This window comes from Rissa tridactyla, chromosome 13, assembly GCF_028500815.1.
Source record: "Rissa tridactyla isolate bRisTri1 chromosome 13, bRisTri1.patW.cur.20221130, whole genome shotgun sequence".
Lineage (NCBI taxonomy): Eukaryota > Metazoa > Chordata > Aves > Charadriiformes > Laridae > Rissa > Rissa tridactyla.
In genome coordinates, this window is record NC_071478.1 from 1,472,636 (window position 1) to 1,492,223 (window position 19,588).

Below are 19,588 nucleotides of genomic sequence, written 5' to 3' on the forward strand. Positions count from 1 at the left end.
GAATGAACGAGACCTTGATCTCAGCTCTTAAGCCTTGCACGTAGAAGCTGAACAAAGCACATTATGGTGATGATGAAAAGAAAATATTGCAAAGACTCACCTTGATTGAACCACTCCTCTAATTACCAGAAAAGCAGCAAAAGAAAAACAAAAATTTACAGGAAGGAAGAAAATACAAAGGAAGAGTCACAAAGAGGCAGAATCTCACAGAATAGGTTCAAAACCTGAGTATTACAAGAATACTACAGAACTTTAATCAATTAAAAAAACCAAACCAAACCAAGATATTCCACTTTCTCCCTTTTGTTCCTGCTGAAAAAACCCCAATCTTTCTCTGTACAGCTTTTGTTTTTGTCCTTTTTTCATCACATGAAAAGGTGCTCACAGAATTGAGGGGACAGAAGGATGACCACCCCTTCGCAGAGGTGTTTGAAATGCTATGATCAATGACCAGGAAATAAAATAAACATGGAAACGCTGCAAGAGTAAGTGAACGAGAGGGGAAGAGAACTGATGTATTTTAAAAGTCCTAGACTGAGAAAATTAAAGTAGGTTCAGACCAGGTATTCACATATACTTAATAGTGAGAAATGCTTCTCTTTACTATTTTAAAAGCACATTTATTAATGGATTTTATCTTTTAAACACAACAGTTGCCTGTCCCCCTCTGTCCTTCTGATCTACATACTACCAGCTGCGAGCTTAGCTTTATTACCAGTTCATTTCCCTCTAGAGAACAGCACGTTTTAAAGAGGGCACTGCAAACAGGGGGAAAAAAAATATGTAAATATATTCTTTGGAAATCGTCATTTCCTGTTGAACACAGAGCCAACCCCAAGCTGTCACTGAGCGCCTGCGCTGCTCGCCGAGATCCACAGGTTCATCCTCGGCCTCAGATGAATTTGAGAGCAATCTGTCTAAAAAGGCCTGATCAGACGCTTTGGCTGATCAACAGAAGCTCCCGGGGCGTATGGACGAGAAGGGACAGACAGGCTGGCCCCGGGGGACAGGGGCAGATGCCTGACAAAGGACGGGCACCGCCTGAGCGCGCTCTCAGAGGCCGGCGACAGCTCAGTCCCGCTGCGCTCCCCAGCGCACACTCAGGGCTGCCACCTCTGAAGGGGTTCCGCTCACGGGGCTGCTCTCCAGCAGCAAAACAACCGCCACCATGGGCCCAGGGTTTCCCAAGGCCACCACACACCGGTTTTAGTCACTCGCCGGGAGAGCAGGCTGGCCAGGCAGGTAAAATTCTTTTTATTTTCCATTTTTCCCCCCAGTCATTTAAGAGAGTCCCAATTTTTTATTTTATTTTTTTTTCTTAAATGCAGTTTAAGTCTGGTTGATGGCAGACTAGTCTGCAAAAGCAAGTTCACGCGGTGATGACTTCCCTAACACGTATGGAAACACATAACATTTTAATAACATGTACAGGTCAGATCAAAGGAAGAATAACGTGCAGCACACAGGTCATCAAGTTCAAACAATTCCGTATCAGCTCTTCGGGACCAAAATCTTCCTTAGACCCGGCTATAAATATAAGCCGGGATGTGAGTACACATGAATGAAGAGAACGGAGCCTAGACAGAAAATGGAGTTAATTATCTCTGAATTCAGTCTAGAATAGTCATTTCTCTAAAACAACAAAGAAAACAGATATAATTTGAGTGTCTCTTTCTAAAGGAAAGATGGAAGGGGGGGTGACTGAGACTATTAATCCTCTCTTGTAATAAAACTCATTTGCAACACTCACACCCCAGAGGAAAGAACAGGTCTAAAAGTGACTGACAATTAAAAGCTACAAAATCACGTTTGCAATTTAAATTACTGAAAGAGTGACAGAACTGGGAGGTTGTGTGTTCGGGTTGTGAGTGGGAGAGTAGGTTTTTAGTTTGTTTTCAAACGTGAGAGACCGGCGGCATGGAAGACGTTCAGACGGGCCCGCCGTGCACGGGGACGGAGGCATGCTGGCCGTGGCTCGTGCTGGCCGGCCAAGCGAGGGGACAAAGCCCAGATTTAGCAGATGCAAGAACACAGCAGGGAGAGGTAGAGCGCAGCCACCTTTGTCCAGCAGCGGAGTGTCATCTGTCAGCATGCACCACTCCTACTTAAAGCCAAACAAAGCTACAGCGATTGTGGGAAAAATTCCCAAATACCTCTTAGAAATGGGACAAGGGAGACGAACACATGCCACGACACTACCAACACGAACCTCCACAAAGCGCATCATTCTAAACCGGCACGATGAATGTGCTTGCAAGAGCAGGTCTACACAGCAAAATTTACCCCCAAATCCGTTTCCAGTTCTGAGCCCTCTGCAGCACATACCTTTAGCTTTTTTGCCACCAAAACAACCAGCATCGTCCTTCTTCTTCTTCTGAGAGCCTCCCATGCTCGTAGTCTGACTGGCATCGAGTTCTTGGTACTTGTCCGCGCCAGGGACCTCTTTGTGCACATGATAGGAAAGGTTCCGCATGATGCACACACAGTTCTCCACAGACTGTTACAGAGAAATTTGTAATAATTATTGCCCCCTCTTATTTGCAAAGCATTATATTATACAGTGGAGGGTTGGGGGGGATTTAAAAAAAGCCCACCTGCCCCAGGAAAAGAATGTCGCTTTCAAGGAAGATTTAGTCAAGACCCCTTAAAATCAAGGTTTGTTCTTGTTCTTAAACTAATTTTATTCTTCCAAAAGCGTAGCGCTTCATAAATAGTACCCATTCAAAACGAAGACTCTCTAATCAAAAATACCACCTAATCTTACATAAAGAATACAATTCACCAAAAGATCAAACACACAGCAGAAAATGATCCTACAAGGATCTTATTTTAATACAAGCCTTTCTCTCACTCTTCCAACCTTTCCAATCCCCAAGGGGCCCATTGTATTAAATTTCCTCTGGGTCAAAACCTAGGCCTTCTGAGGATTTCAGTGAGAACACACGTTGTCCCGTAGCAACCGCTACTCCGTGGCGCGCCAGGCTGTGACAAGAGCAGTGCTCGGCAGGTTGCAATGGAAACCACCAGGTGGTTACAAAATCCACTTCTGAAACTATCTGATTAAGTGACACGGCTTTATAATTCCCTTGTGTAGTCCATCGCGTGGTGGGACTTGAATAAAATAATGATGCTTTACAAGCCGTATTTGCGGTAGCATGCTCTTTCTTTTTTAAACAGGCTGAACTTGTGATATTCCGTATGCATACAAGTACGCTTTTAAGCGCCACAGGATGAGGTGATGATAAAAACAGATTAATCAAAACCCGCACCTAAAAAAAAAGCCACCATGGAAATGCTGCAGGTCTGAAGACCTATCTTAATGGCTAAGCACTACAGTCTTTAGAGATGGTGCCAAATAAAGTCGTTAAAATGGGAACTGACTGCTTTGCTGGTACAGTGCAGAGCACAAGACAATGGGACTCAGTTCTGGTTTGCAGACTGCACTTCGACATGTCAATTAAGCAATGCAGAACAGCAGCAATAACGTCACTGACAAAACCAAAGGACTACTCTCCTCACCCACCACAAGCACCTGCCTCTGCTCGCCTCAAGGTAACAGCAGCATCGTGCCGATACCCCATCAGTAGTACCATGGAGATCGTAGCAGAGAGGAAGACAATTACTGCATTTTCTGAGGCAAGCGTGATCCCCTTCTGATACTCGCAAACGGAAGTCAGATCCCAGTGCAACACTTCAGCCTAAATTAATGGAAACATCCATTAAGTTTTAATACTCAAGTTCACCTTATTGTCTGTATCCTTCTTGCCAACTGCAGACTGTAGAGCATGAAGGAGGGCATCCACCAAGCCATCACACTCTCTTAGTCTTCTGCGTGCTTCTGCGCCATCCGAACTTACGTTCCTAGCAGGAGAGATTTAAAAAGAAAATTTAGCCCCCTATCCTACACCATGAAGTTGAAGGTGCGCCGATTTATACTACAATTATTAAGAACTCATTACCTTGGTTGAACAATTTGAAGGCAAAGTAGTCTGACAAACCTATTAAATCTCAGCAAAATACGGGCAATGCCCATCTGCACCGCCCTGAGTCTGCACAAAAAGGGGAACACAGTCACAGAGGTGCCTACAAACGCATTTTTCTGAGCTGCTGGCAAGTCCAGTGATAGACCTTAAACTGGACTGGAGTTTTCAGAGCAAACAATATGCAAACCAAAAATTTAAACTCAATGCCAGAACTTTTAAGCTGAAAAATACTTTCCCTGCTTTAAGAAAAGCACACAAACCCACGAGACTGCTCAGCAGTATTCACGGCCACAGAAATTGAAAAATGAAAAAGACTGAAAACAAGTGCACAATAAGCTATATTTTATTTAATCAATCTGTATATAGAATTGTTCTTCACTTTCTTTGGCCCCCATTTGCTCCAAAGGGAGTCACCACGTACAACTGCTGTCTCCTTGACTGCTCAAGGGTTCTCCAGATCTGCTCCCTCTCCCCAGCTTTCGGACTGGAAGTTGCTGCCACCCATTTAAATCCCACATTTTGTCACTTAAAGCCACCTTTCCCACAGCGTACAGCAGGTTCAGCACAAAGCCTGGAACAGTCACATGTAGAAAGTGAGAGACAACAGTCAGTATATTCACACGGCTTTACATTTCTCAGAACGTCGCACAAGAGAATGGCATGGGCAGCAGATGTGAGAGAGCGGCGAAAGGCTACCCGGAGTTGTTCAAGTTGCACATACCAATGACTGCAGAAATTTTTAGAGAGGAGCTACAAAGCTCTCCAGTGAGCACGGACACTACAGACTGAAGCTCCAGCCCTGCATAAGCATTAACCTGCCGTTCCCCAGTAAATAAATAAATAAAATTCAAGTCAATTTTCCAAGCGCTGCCTCCTCCGCCCTCTTCCCCCCCCCCCTTTTTCCTTTTTTGGAGGCAAATGAAGCAACAAAATGGTTCTTAATAGTGCTCGCTGGCAAAACCTGTAAGGAAAGTTTTCTCAAAACTGAAATGCACTAATTTCGACAACACCACAGCCAACCGTTCAGCTTCCAGGGGCTCCGAATTCCACAAACCCACGTAAGGGTAGCTCTCAAAAGCTCAGGACACAATCATTACCTTCTGCTATCAGGATCGTGCAGCCAGTATTTCTTTTTAAGTAACTAGAGGGACTTCCAATCTGCAAGTAATTAACAAATCAATCATGGTCCCCTCTCAAGTCCCTCCATCACCAGGCAGGCTGGGATGTTAATTGGATGACTAGAAAAAAACCACATTTTCTCAGAGACCTCTCAAAATCTGAAGACACTTAATTGTGAGCTGGATGCTGTAACAGCACATTAACTTTCAATTAAGAACACAAATGAAATGCACAGATAAAAGAATCCCTTCCCCAAATCCTAACACACAGCCTCACCTCTAGCAATGGCTGATACAAGGCAGGTAAAGTGGATATTAAAATACGATTCCACAGGATATATGGCGGAGAGAATTCTACGTGCTGTTTCTCCATCTCCAGTTGTACTAATCCTTTCGTACCAAAAGCCCAAATGCGAATTTTAATGTAAAGTCTTTATGAAACTGAAATTAGAATTCAAGCTCTCTGTGATCCCTTTCAGGAGTTACAACAATAAACAACAGCAGCTCCACCTCCAAGCGCATCTCTTAAAGTGGAACATTACTTGTTAAGCTCGAGGGTGACAGAAATGCAGTAAAAATGGTCTTATCTGGAGCTGTGCATCGCATTACTTATTCCCTCATTAAGTCTTAGAAAGTGAGAGCTAAAATAAGTAAGGAACACTTACAGAATTCAAAAAATAAACCAATTTTTGCCAAAAACAACCCTTCACACCTTTCTTGCCCCATGGCCCATTCGTAAGAGATTTTTCTATGGCCCATTTGTGCTACCCCACTTGCGGCACTTTTGTTTTACTGCTTTGGTTATCAACAGCATCACAGTATTTGTACCCTACTTTCTTATTTCTTGATCTGTTTTAGGATTAATATTAAGGTAGACATTGATAAGGTTATAACTGATATCATAAAAGTGCATCAGTAAGACTGTGGCTTGCTGATGTAACTTACTGTATCTTCAACTATAGAAATTGAAAATTGACACCTCAAGAAAAAATTCCCACATCTATCAGACACAAATAAGCATGAAAACTCTGCAGAATCAAATTAATAGCTAATTAATGCTATGAATAAGTTATCCAGACATCAAACTTTGCAGTTTTAATGGTGTAACTAACACATCAGAAAAACGTATCCTTATGAGCATCTCATGCAGAAACATCTGCTCTATAAATACCCAGCACTCCTGGGACTCTGCTAGTCCTCCCTCCTTGGGTAATGAGCTTCCTGCAGCCCGTGGGATTTATTTAACATGGAACAACAAAAGCCATTTCCTTGGCTGTAACTATAACCCAGATCTACTGGAGAGCTCGGCTCCTGTTCTTCTCCAGAGAAGTCTAGGCAATACAGACCTCGGAAAGACTCCCCAGGGAGATCCGCACCCGCTTCACCGAGCCTGCTTTTCTGCTGCTCCAGCACTGCAAGAGGCAGTGAAGATCGCCCAGTCCCCGTGGGAACATTCGCATTTCAGACACGCGCACAAGTACGCCAAACATCCCTGAGCGCTAAGCAAAGGCAAGCATGGTGAAAACAAAGACAATACGCTTTGAATACGTTCTCATCTGGCAATCCCAGGAGAAGTGCTCCCAGGGTTGGTTTCCATGATCCACAGCAACCTTCAAAAGCTCCTGCAACCCAGAAAAATGCCAGGTTGCATCTCCACCTTGGGGTGTTAAGACACTATAAACCTACCTCCTTGAAAAACATCACCTGGTATTCATCAATCAAATTCACACCTTGGGTCTTCAGGAAGGGCTGTAGCACAGAGACAAGAGAGCTAGTGCTGGTCATTAAAAAGGACAGGAACTGCAATGGAACAGCCAACCTCATACCGCACTCCACTGACCCGAGTCAGGAAAAATCTCTTCCAATTTCACATCTAAACCAGAATTGTTCCTGATGCACCTTACAGATCTATTACGTGTTATGGAATGATGTAACTAAATCATATTCCAAAGGAAACTTTCACAGCAAAGTTTCTGAACATCTTTCTTTCAAGAGTGATGGAAATCGATAAATGGGGGACAGATTCCTGCAGATGTTAAGGGAGGATGCGTCATCGTCTTACAGCGGGGGACACTCCACAGGAGGAATGCAAAGCCTCTCCCAGGGCAGAAACTTCCCGAAACTCACACAACAGAGAGGCAACAGATGGCATCTGGACTTGGATAAAGCAGAGAGTTTCGCTCTTCGCTGAACTTTTCTACACTTTATACGAGCATTGTTTTATACCAGAAGAAATTTCTTCAGTGGATGGAATGTTTGATACAAGACACTGAACAGAAAAGGAAGCCAAAGCCGTAGCTGAGATGTGTGTTCGCTCTCTTACTTAGGAACTGGGCTGCCATGCAGCAACTGGAATGGCCCAAAGATTTTAGAATTAAACCCGTTACCTCAGCGAGTTGCTTGCTGGGGCAGTTGAATATGGAGAACCTCTACAGATGACGTCAAAGATACTTTTAAAGTTTGAACAACTTGAGACAGGAACTCTGCAGGGCTTTTGAGGCACCGATTATGGGCAAAATCCTGTTATAAATGAAAATAAAGTTGACTGCCTGTCCAAATGGGTGGGAACGGGGAGGAGGAACTACCTGAGCTACTTTTACATGAGACGGTGACAAACGATAGCTGCCGTTCTTCTCTGGTGGTCTGTATGGTCTGCTGCCCTTGCCCTGTCTCTTCACCCCCAGAGGGGCCCTCTGCTGCTTTCCCTCGCTTTCCCTGCTTTCAATGCTTTTCTAAGAGTCCATTAAATTAAAAATGTATTTTAAAAACAATAGTATCTTTCTCACATCATGCTGCAAAGAGTAATAGAAAGCGAGACGTGGAATCACTGTCCATATTACTTAAAGTACATAGGAAGGAAACCAACTATATGATTGATTCTATGTAAATCAGTAACACACAAATCTCATTCCAGAGATTTTAAATCCTCGGCCTTTAGCTGGAAAAAGCAACCTGGATGCTTCCTCAAATTCTTAGAGTCCAGACTGTAGACAGGACTAGCGAGAGAGGGTTTGTTAGGACGTTCAAATATATGCTTTCCCTGGGAAAACGAAACAGAGGAGCACTAAGTAAATGTTAAATAAAAGTAAATACCTACCAGCGTAGAAACACATCAGGGTAGGAATCCAGCCTGTTGCTATTAAAGACTTCAGAAAATGGTGGGGAATGCGTTGGGAAATCTGTTCATGCTTTAGACAAGGTTATCATTATCACCAAATAGTTTTCTTAATGATATGCAAGTCTGAACATAACATTTGCATCTGCAGAACAGAGTTGGTAATCATCACGTCTAGGATAGTAGTAACAGCTCACCTAGCTGTGCCACACACCAAAATTATCCTCAAGAGAAAAGATTTTAAAGTAATTAAATGCATGGCACTTATTTCAACGCAAATCACGTAGCAACGCCCCCACTCTGCTCTCCCTAACAATCTGAAAGACAGAGCGGAGATGCAGAGAGCTTTTCTTTTTTTTTAATGATAAAGAGAAACTTGGAAATACAAGCATCAGGGAGACACATTTTTTTTCTCTGAACATTAAACCTAGTATTTCCAAGACTATTGCTGTGTCTGCCACCCGGCTGGAAAGGGCCATCAGTCGCCACCCCCCAGCGCTGCGGATGAAGCTGAAAGCCGGGGTTCGAGTGCTCCCGAACACTCACCAGCCCGCTGCAGTTCAGCCGTGTAAAGAGCACTTCACTTAGAGACCCAGCTGGGGCTAAAGACGACAGGCTGGGGACTTTCTTTTTTATATAAATAAAAAGCCAAACTGGAAATTTTTAAGATACCCTTTTAGTAGCATTTCTGCCTTTCTCTGGAAGAAACGTGACGAGAGCCGAGAGCGAGGAGCTCTTTCCAGCAGCCTCTTGGTGCACTCTGCAGGGTCTCGGGTGGCCCAAATGAATCCTGCTTTTTACTACCGCAAACAACCTTCTAACAACTATTTTTGTGTTGCCAGGCTACAAGTAACATTGGCTCCTATGTAGTCTGTCCCAGCACTGCTGAAGACGCTGAGGATACCTGATCCAAACGGCTTCCCAAGGGGGCTGAGCTGCGGCGGCGCTGCCAGGCAGTACCTGCACCTCGCCAGACCCTGAGGGACACCGTCACCGAGGGTCCCCTCTCCACACACTGAGTGTTATATACTTCAGCTGATAAAATACTACAGGGGTCTCGCAAGTATAATTTAACTATATCAGTTGTTCTATCCACCTACTCTGACAGAACCCTTGCTATAAAACCACCTTTCCACACCCACACTTTGCTTCACTATTAAGAAATTTTTATTTGGATGTCAGCCAAAGGAGACTGATAAATAATAGTTGCAGTAAATGTACTCTATTTCCGAGCCTATTTCTAGGTACTGAATGTCCCAAAGGAGGAATATACAGCATTTTTAAATCATTCCATCATTTCATGCAGAAGTAGAATGAATTCCATACTTCAGTTCACATGAAATACCAGAAAGCTTAATTGGTATTAGGTTCATTGTTCTGAAAATAAAGAGAAAAAAAGAAGGAAGCTGCCTGTGACACAAAGATAGCCTGATCCAGGCAGCACTGGTCAGAGGGCCCTGTACAACACGACGGAGTTCGGCAGCAGACAGCTGAGTCGCAAATCAAGCAGACAATATGGTAAAGAAAATAGGAAGACGTCAAAGTCCAAATTAAATGAACAGAACGACAGTGGAGCTCTGCTGATGCTGATGTTAGGGAGCAGCTGAGAAAAGGCGTACTGGGTCTGGGCAGGAGATCCCCCTGGGGGTTTCTTCTCCATGTAAACATCCACCCACCAGCCAGACCCGAGAGAGGAGCAGCAGGGCAGCCCCGGTTGCCTTGTGTGAAACACCCTCCAGCTATTTGAGTAAAGGGATCGGTTTTGTTTAGTTGGTCAAATGCTCACAAGAGGACACACCAAAAGCCACCCCTGAAACAGGACTTTGCAAGCTCAGTCTGTGCCCCAGCAACAGTGGCATAGAGCAAGAGACCGACAACGCGCTGTCACGCGTCTCACCGGTGTCAGCGCTGTCTCCAAGAGCTCCCTGCAACAAGCAGGGGCTCAGCAGCCAGCAGAACAGTTTAACAAGGTACAGATGTCACGTCCGCCTTTTGCTACTTGTGTCTTCTTATATCCAAAACATCGCGTAATGCCTTTTCAGTAAAATGCTGACTGGTCACCTCCTGCATGACCTACTCGGAGGGCCTTAGCTTGCTCTCCTGTAAGGCAAAGCGATACAGGAACACACTACACCACAATTCCGCGATGCCCAGCAGCTACTTTGCTTCCAAATTATTCCAGTCTCTGCTTGGAGGAAAGGCTCGGGGACTCTGCTCGCTTTATCACACGTGCTCGCTGCAATGTGAAAGAATCCCAAAAATACAAAACCAAGGCAGCATTTATCTAACACAGGATCCTGGCTCACACGCCTTCCAAAGCAAACTCTGTCCATTCGAGGGACTGCAGGGAGGTTTGGTTCCGTCTTGCTCTTCATCCCACCACACCACAGGCCCTTCTGTTACATCCCCTTCGCTGACAGCCAAGGGAAGAAGGACCTAGATTCATTCCTAAGTAATGACAGAAGGCAATAAGCAAGTGCACAACTTTAAATTTATACTTCAGACTTGATTGTAAAGCATTAAGGTTGCATGTAACTAGGTTATGTCTCTGCTGCTAAAATCTATGCATAATTTATTTATATTACAAGCTAAACATCAGGAACTGTCAGGAGGAACCCTAACAGCTCCTTACTAGCACGAATTAAACGCTCTGCTCATCATATAAGCCCCAGGACAGCCATATGCTGTGATCCCGCACAGTATCAGTAAGCTAATTAAGAAACTGCCTTCGCTCTCTCCTCTCTATTGTGTGGATTTTTAATTTGAGTTGGTTTTTTTCCAGTCTGGGTTGGGCAGATAAGCTTCTCCCTTTTCCGTGCCACTTGCTGCCTCTGAAGTCAAGATTCACTGGCAAATTTCTGTACAGTTTTTATCTCTTTCTAAAACTATTCCTTCGCTGAGAGTGCCATCCGAAAGCACCTGTTGCACACAGCAAAGCACCGACAGCATCGTTCGCTGCAGCGTCCGGAGGCAGCAGCCCCCATCGGCTGCGCCCCAGCCTCCAGCACGGCCGGTGGGCCGGGACGCGGCAGCGTCTGCCCTGCTCTCCTCCGGCTGGGACAAGGAGGTGCTAAGCTCTGCAGAACCTCCCGGCCAGGCTTCCTTGGTTAGCAGCTGCCCCGCAAAAGCATACAGAAGGACTACTCGAACTGTGACAAGGGAGCACACCAATGAAGAGGAAAAGTCAACAAAATGACTTCATCAGAATCCTTTCTGGAGTGAGGGAGACATGGAGCTGCCGCAAGGAGGGCTCTGTACTAATGCGAGACTCGTGAAGCTCAATAACTAATTTGCTGCTGATAAAAAAGAGAAAATAGAAGCCAGCACCTGAAAACTCACATTTACATGTCTTCTCTGTCCTGCCATGCTTCAGCAAGCAAAGTTGCCCCGACACCAAGGGCAGCTGGGCAGCAGCATCGCCTGAGCTTCGCCTCCTGCGCCCTGCTCTCCACTAGGCAGCGCTTCCAGGGCAAAGATTTGCACTTAAGTGCCTTCTTTCAGCCAGCTGGAGCTGAAGGCTGCCTTGAGTACGAGAGTGCAGGTAGGACAAATATTATGCGACTGTCACCACACACTATTATCAATGCCTGCAGGATTTAAAGATGGATAGCGCTGGAAGGTAATTCACTTCGAAAGCTCTAATTCCCATGCACTTTTCTTCAGAGAAAAGCCATACATTAATCATTAATAAGAAAGGAGGGCATAAGCACCTGCCTTCGACAGCCTTTCTTCCTTTCTTTCCTCAAACTCAGCACGCAGAGATGGGAAGAAGAAAATGGACATACCGTTATCACCGAGACACTCATCCAGTCATTTCCAAGGTGCAGAGAGAACTTGTCTGCCAAAACAAGACCACGGGTTCTGTCTGACAAACCTTCTTTACCTCCAACATGCCTCAGACGCACCCGCTCCTGCTCCGAACGGTGCGTGCTGTAGGTGTTTGCACACATACACGCGTTCACAAGTATATAAAGCCAGCAGGAGGTCGAGCGAGAACTCGAGGAAGGAGTTCATTACCATTAAGCAGTGTTCAAATTCAGTGTGACTGAAGCACTCCGAGTTACACCTGCAGGACAAGATGTACATGCACATGCCTTAATGCTCGGTGCCCTCCTCAGAAAAAGCCTTAAAGCATTTTCATACAAAAACTCTATTTGGCACATCCTAAGCATTAACGACTTACCCCCAAGTTCCCGCAGTCCTCTTTCCCCTGCAGTACATAAAACTGAGAGGCGCATGCAGACACTTCGACATCATTCCTCATCCTGTGTGGTTTTGGCTCTGACTCCACCGAGTCCTTACCTCATGTCTTCAAACACTGTTTCTCACATTTATGGTAACTCTTAGGTTTTGATTCCATGAGACTGGACTCTTAATTTATACCTACAGGAGGTGCTCACCCCCAGTTGTCTCTAGGATCAACCACTTCAAAATCCGTGAACCACTGGTATTTACCAGCTCCAGGGGAAGGTAAGGACAGAGGTGCCAATCTCACGACAAGGACAGGAAAGTGAAAATCAGCGAGCGAAGTCCAGGGCCGCTCAGGCACTTAGGAGCCTGAATCTCGCCAAAACTAGAGGGAGACAGGGCTGTTAAAAATTAGACCACAAAAAGGTTTATACCGTTAATCTTGCCTGTAATTATGTCAGAACAGTAGCAGAACAGCGATTAAATCCATCCTTCTCAAGTCTCCTGTTACAGCTCTGGCCACCAGGTTGTCCCTTCTCTTCTCAGGAGCTGATGCCGCACAAGCTGTTGGGCGCCATTTCCACCCGAGGAATGTGCGTTTTTAGTGGAAGTCAAGCGGGTGCAGTTTGTTTGTGTGCGTACACCCACTGCCAGGTCTCTGAACCCTGAGGCTATTTGCGAAGGCGAATTCCTGTGCACTTGGAGAACTGACAAGCAGTGCTGCAACTACAGATGGTACCCTGCAAAAAGGAGCACTTTGCATCTGTTTGCTATGCAAATTAATTCATTTAACATTTGTTGACAGCAGGTCAGTTTAGCACAGGAATCAGGCTAGAAAGTTGGCAATTTAGGAACTAAGTTCTGCTCCGTCCTCTTAGAAGTGAAAAAATCCAAGGGAGAATTAAAAGTAATTAGGCAGAAAACAGCAATTAAGCCCAGAACGAATTTCACTTTTAAAGCATTAAAATCCCTGCTGCTTCCAGAGAGCTAGGAATCACGGTGGCTATCGGCACAGAAAGCCAAGAAGAGGATGTGACTGCAGCAGGGCTCGCGGACCCGCAGACGCGGCACTTCCCCTCCAGAGCAGAGAAGCTCCGGGGACAGCTGTGGGGACACAGGGAGGGTCTGTCACTGCCCGGGGCGCGGGAGCCAGCTCAGAACCACGGAACTGTCTCGGCTGGAAGGGACCTTTCAGACCATGGAGTCCAACCACCAACCTAACTCTGACAAAACCCATCGCTAACCCATATCTCTAAGCACCACCTCTGCCCGGCTTTTAAATCCCTCCAGGGATGGTGCCTCAACCACTCCCCTGGGCAGCCTGGTCCAATGCTCCATAACCCTTTCAGTGTCAACATTTTTCCCCACAGCCAGCCTAAACCTCCCCTGGCGCAACTTGAGGCCGCGTCCCCTTGTACTCTTCTAAAGCACCTGAGTGGCTGGGTCAAAGTTGTAGGAAGGATCACAAAATGGCCTTCTTAAGATGCACCAAATCATTACATTATTTAAACGGGAGGAGAGTACAATTTAAAAACCAATGCTTCGGGAGTGCAAATCCCAGTAGGGATTTAGGGGTTTAAATTAAAAAAAAAACAGCCAGTAATTAAAGAGACATTCTTCACATACCTAAAAGAATAAAACAGAATGTAAAGACACGAAACTTGTACTCCAAATGAGATAAAGGAACATCTATGCATATTTAATGATTCTCCCAGCAAATGCCTTCCTTACTTCTTCTCCAGTCCTATTTTTCCAGAACCAAAAATCCACTTAATTTCAATAAATCAATCTTTGCTTTGGTTTTTACTGTTCCTTTCCAGACTTCTATCATACCGATTTCTCTCAACAGGTTCAACAGACTATAATAGCTTTATTTTATAAAATTACACCCAAGGTAGCATCTATCACAAGGCTCACGACCATTTTAAGTAGTAAAATTATTGTGGACATTGCAGATCCATTCATCATATCGGGTTTGCCCCTATAAACAAAACACAGCAATGGAAGAGGAAACATCTTTTTCCTGATCTCAGGACAAGAACAGAGACAAAATTATCACCACCTGCACTAGTTTCTGGAAACTTCATTCTTTCTTGGTAAAGGTTACAGAAAAAGCATGCAATAAATTTCATTAACAGATCATTGTTTGCAAATTAGCTGTGCTGCCAAGCCTTCATCTTGCAAAGGGGAATACAGGACTCCCAAAACATTTCTGTTTGAAGAGAGGTTTTGGCAAGTCAGGTACAGGGTGGGATGGCACACTGAACCCACTCGTCACGTTCCAGATACCAGGATTCCAAAGATCCCTACAACAGCTACGGTCGTGGGGCAAAGCCTGACTTTAGAAGGAGCCCATAAAATAAACACTGGTCTCCAAAATCAACATAAACCTTAACCAGTTGCCTTTTCTTCCCTTGATTCTTACTGGCTATGGATACACTGTCAGTTAGCTACGGTAGTTTGGCACGGACATCGCTAATTATCCCAGGTAATCCCAGAGTTATGCAATTTATGACAAAAGCCGTATGTGAATGACATTCTTGACGATAACAAACTTTGTGCAGTTTCTCTCATTTCCAGCTTGTAAATGACCGAGGCCAACGTCACTCAGTATCCTGCACGGGGCTTTCTCAAGTAGCGGCTCAGGCAGATCCATTCCTCGGCACGAGTCCCTCGGCCATCCAGACTAAAATCAACATCAAGCAACACATATGGATTTGTGTTTCCTTAGAAAGCAGTAAGAAACCAGGGCTACACAAGGCTAAGCTACTTTAGCTTTGGGTAAGAGGCAAAAGAGCGTATGGCTCATGGCTCTTACCCTGCAAATTTCATTCCCAAGTGAAGCAACTCTGGCGCAGGTACAAATATTTGCTAAGATTTCGGCCGCAATTACTGATCCCGCTGCTAAAGCATCCTTCCATGCCACGCGTACCTGCGGCACCACCCTGTCCCCGCTGCCACCCCTCGGCACGAGCAGCCCAAGCTGACGGCTGACGATACAGGTCACCCTGCCCTGCTCAGACCTGGGCGTACACCAGCACCTGAACTCCCCGAGCCAGGAGGGAGAGACACTAAGGAATTACACAGGGAAAAAAAATGTTGTAGACAGGATAGGACTGGAAAGGAAAATGGGATGGATCGCAATTTTAAGAGGTAAAGGCAAATAAATGTTTGTTCGTTTGGGTTTTTTTAATTACTTGTTTTCAGTTATTCTGAAATAAGTGTTTCCAAGTCTCCACATTATCAAGAGAGAGACGTAGATCAAGAACAAAATAAAGATCAGAAAGCAGTGTTAAAAAAAAAGCGTGCAAATAATTAACTGGTTCACGCTGTGAATCACTGAGTTTGAAACAAACTCGCCCACATCTGTTGATAAACTTCGTTAACTGAAAAAATGATACTGAAACGAACGCCGTGCATAACGCCTGTCTTCTGCGTGGCTATCTGAACTGCAGCATCATCTGAAACCTCCAAGTTCAAAGGCGCTCTCGGTTGTTTTGGAAAGACAACGCAGCACACACCTGAGGCTCACTTCCAAAGGGAGAAAGGAGGCTGGCACACCATCAAGAGGACTAACCTCCCAATTAAATATCGTATTTGGTAAACAGTCTGTAGTCTGCAATAAGCTCCATTCCCAGAAAACTGAATTTCTAGAACCAGCTTCTGTATGAACAAGAGAAGAGTGGGCAAAGGGGTTTTTAAACGCTGACGTCTGTCAGACAGATGGCTGCAACAATTTGTTCTCTGCTGGTGTTATCTATCTTATCTGCCTGGTGCTTTTAAGGATGAGCTGCAGAGGATTTCAACAAACAATGCAAAAGTATTTCCAACACTAGTAACAATAATTACTTTTGCTATGTCCAATTTTACCCCTAGATCTGGAAGTGCTCTACGAAAGGTATGTGCTATCACCGACACCGTAACAAGAAATACGACTGCCTGAAAGACAGCCCATACCTCACCTCCTCCTGCGCCTTTGCTGTCCTGGACTCGCATTATCTCACTGCAAGGAGCAAGGAGACAGCAAGACAGTTCTCTGCCTCCCTGTGCAAGAGGTTGCTCCCTCCAGGGCACAACACAGAGACACGGACAAACTACCTTTTTCCGATTACCTTGCCCCACATCCGACGGCAGTTTCAAATTTTCCACAAGGAAGCAAATAGTCCCAACATGACTGTGACAGCAGACACTACAGATGAAAGGACCGAGACACCGTTCCCCTCCTCAGCATCAGACGCAGTCTGGCCGATGGCCTGATGCACTGGAAGTATATCAGGACCACTTTTAATTACCAAGAGTTCAAACTCTCTAACTAACATATCTCAGTGCTGCTCTGCGCCACATCCCTCTTCATCACCCTTTAAGAATGTGGAATGTCCGAAGCGGCACAAGCTTTTGCATGTCCTGTAAAACCAGTACCTTTAAAATAATAAAAAATACACAAACCGCCCAACCCCAAACAAACAGTAAAAAAACCAACCCCAAAGCTCTCCTGGAATGCAGACGTTCAAGTGGATCAGCGCACTGCACATTAATAAAAATTTATGGTGTGGATTAGGTTAGTCTACTAATGATGAATTTATTGCCTACGCTTACTAGAGAATCTCACGTTCATTCAGATAATCCTTTTATCCCCCACCACGACTAATTTCCTCTTGCAGACACCATTAGAAAATGAGACACTAGTAAGTAAAAACCTATGATGTCTGGAGCCTACTTAAAGGACCTCAATTTCCAGTGGAACTGCAAATAATTTCAGTAATGGGGCCCTTCCAGAACACTTTTGATTACTTTCTTCATTTGTGAAGTTACTCAGGGGAATAGTTATTGCAATTTAGAGACCACAAGCCCAAGAAACAGAAATGAACCAACTTCTGAAGATGCATTAATCGTAGAAATCTGACCGAAGTATAGTCAGAGCAACAGAAGGTACAATGCCAAATCTTTATTAGCTTTGTTCAAACTAATTGACAACTTCATAAAGCTGAAGAATCTAATAGGACATCTCCACTATTTTATCTCAAAGAAAAGCGAAGTGAAAGACTCTGTGTTTAGGGAACATCGGTTCTTTAGGTTTTTCAGACTGCATTAAGATTCCTCCTGACCCCAGCTTCTAGCCTGTACAGTCCTACTCTCAAGGTGCTCTCAGAAATGCAAATAAAATTTCTAACCAGAAAAGGCTCCTTTGCAAGGAATATTAGAAATGGGTTCCCAAACGGTCAGTAGTTCAGGTTCTTAACTGATTTCCCACAGGTCCTTACAGACCTACATCGACAAGCCCTGCAACGGGACAGTCCGTGGCACGCAAATACCTCCATGCGTTGCTGTTGTGGCCACTGAAATGGGGCTATCTCCCCCCAAAAGAAAGATATTTGATAATTTATTCTAAATCAAAATAACGTTAACAAAATCTTAAACACAGGACGTGGTGAACAGATTAATACTCCACAGCTCTGCCTTACCGTAAGCAACCAGAGGTGTTCTTGAAGACAGTTGTCCACTCAGCATCGCGAGGCTTAGAGTCCTCATTCGGCTCACTCTCCCAACCCGAATGGGGTATGATCACCTCGTTGGTGAGCGTCTGCAGACCGTGGTTGATGATGACCATCTTCAGGGGCTCATAGGAGGACAAGTTCCACAGGGTGCCTGCAGGAGAAGCAGTGATTACTAAATAACAACAGAATAATAACTATTTAAAATATCTCGATGAAATAGAACCACCAGATTCACAGAGAATCACTAGAAGGTTAATCATAACACTAAACAAAAAGTTGAAACCACCTGATGAGATGCCAGATTAGGTATTTCCCAGATTAGGGGAAATTCCACAGTTGCTGCAACAGAAGAATTTCCAAAAGCATGGAAGCACCTCTATCAAGACGTGCATATTGTTGAAGTCATCAAATCCCAGAACAGAGCACATAAATGTGATGTGCTATTGCAGATTAATAGGATTTTTCTGCTATATACAAATTTTGTTACACTTTTAAGTCTAGGTATGCCTCAAAAAATAAAAATTCATCCAGTGCAGCAGCCAAGTATATTGAGCAAGTCTTAAAAACAGGGATAAATTTATGGAAGACCATTGATCTTACGCTTATCCTCTGCACAAGACAGTATTTCATTCAAGACTCCTCTCTATTATTTACTTTCACGTTTTCCTGTCACAGGCAGTGTCTGTATTCACATCACCTGGTGCCACAAGCATATGATCCTCCGAGAAGCTGAGAGCCGACGCTCCCGTCTTTCCATTTTTACCTCAACTGTGAGCCAAAGTAGACGGAAGTCAAACATCAAAGCAACACAACAGAACAGCTTTACAACTGGTAAAATACACAGTCTTGGACGAGCGATACAACTTCCCGTCAGACCCGTATCAGTGCCCTGGCAGTTGCTCCTCACCAGCTTAGTGAGGACTAAACCAGGACGTTCACTTCAGAGGTCATTTCTGCACAGGCCCAGCCCAGTGACGTGCAAGAACCATCTGGAACAACGTTCGGAGGGAGCCAGATGCACACTTTGGATCTCCAAGAAAAGTGTGAAGACTCGCAAAATGTTAGAGAGACGGAATGGAAGAGCCAGATTCCCCAGAACACATCGGAAATCTTTCCGAAGTGGATACAATATAAATCTGAGGCTGCCTGTGTTACGGCAACTGTGAATTTGTGTACATTCCAGTGGAAATTGTAGATACTCACCTCTTAGTAGGCATGGCTAAAGAAAAACACAAAAGAACAACAAAGGTGCAACCTTTTGTTTTGGTCCCTTTCAATCACTCTGAGTTTTAAAACCTACAATCTTCAAACTTTAAAAACGCCTGGAAAAAGGTTTTGGACCTGTTCCTTTTGTCACGGCCTGACGCAGGCAGGGACTTGCTGGGCGCTGTCAGTGGGAAGACGTGCCACGGGGAGGGAGTCGGCAGCACCCCAAGGTGCCGGGACCCCATGGCCACCGCGCAGGAGCCAAGGTGGCCATCGCCTGGGAACTGTCCCGCACGCTCCGGCCGTCACTGCTGCAAGTGCCAAATGCCAAATGTCCTATTTCACTATCCGAGCACTACCCACATAGGGACAGGGCAGGAATTCTGTCTCCCTGTGAGCTGTGAGTGGCCCTTCTAGGACAAGCTCAAAGGCCGATGATTAGCAGAGCCTCAGAAGTCAAATGCTATGGGGTTGCCTATTCCC

At 44.9% G+C, this 19,588-nt stretch overlaps 1 protein-coding gene across 16 annotated transcripts in view; it reads right to left on the minus strand.

Moving 5' to 3' along the window:
- The window catches only part of ARVCF (ARVCF delta catenin family member), a 278,074-nt gene that overhangs the window by 53,902 nt on the left and 204,584 nt on the right, over positions 1 to 19,588 (minus strand). For all 16 annotated transcript variants that reach the window (XM_054219498.1, XM_054219497.1, XM_054219504.1 and 13 more), the window contains 3 exons: positions 17,867 to 18,050; positions 3,744 to 3,861; positions 2,326 to 2,497 (listed from right to left, as the gene is read on the minus strand). In XM_054219498.1, coding sequence (XP_054075473.1) covers positions 2,326 to 2,497; positions 3,744 to 3,861; positions 17,867 to 18,050 — 474 coding nt within the window. The remainder of the gene's footprint in view (positions 1 to 2,325; positions 2,498 to 3,743; positions 3,862 to 17,866; positions 18,051 to 19,588) is intronic.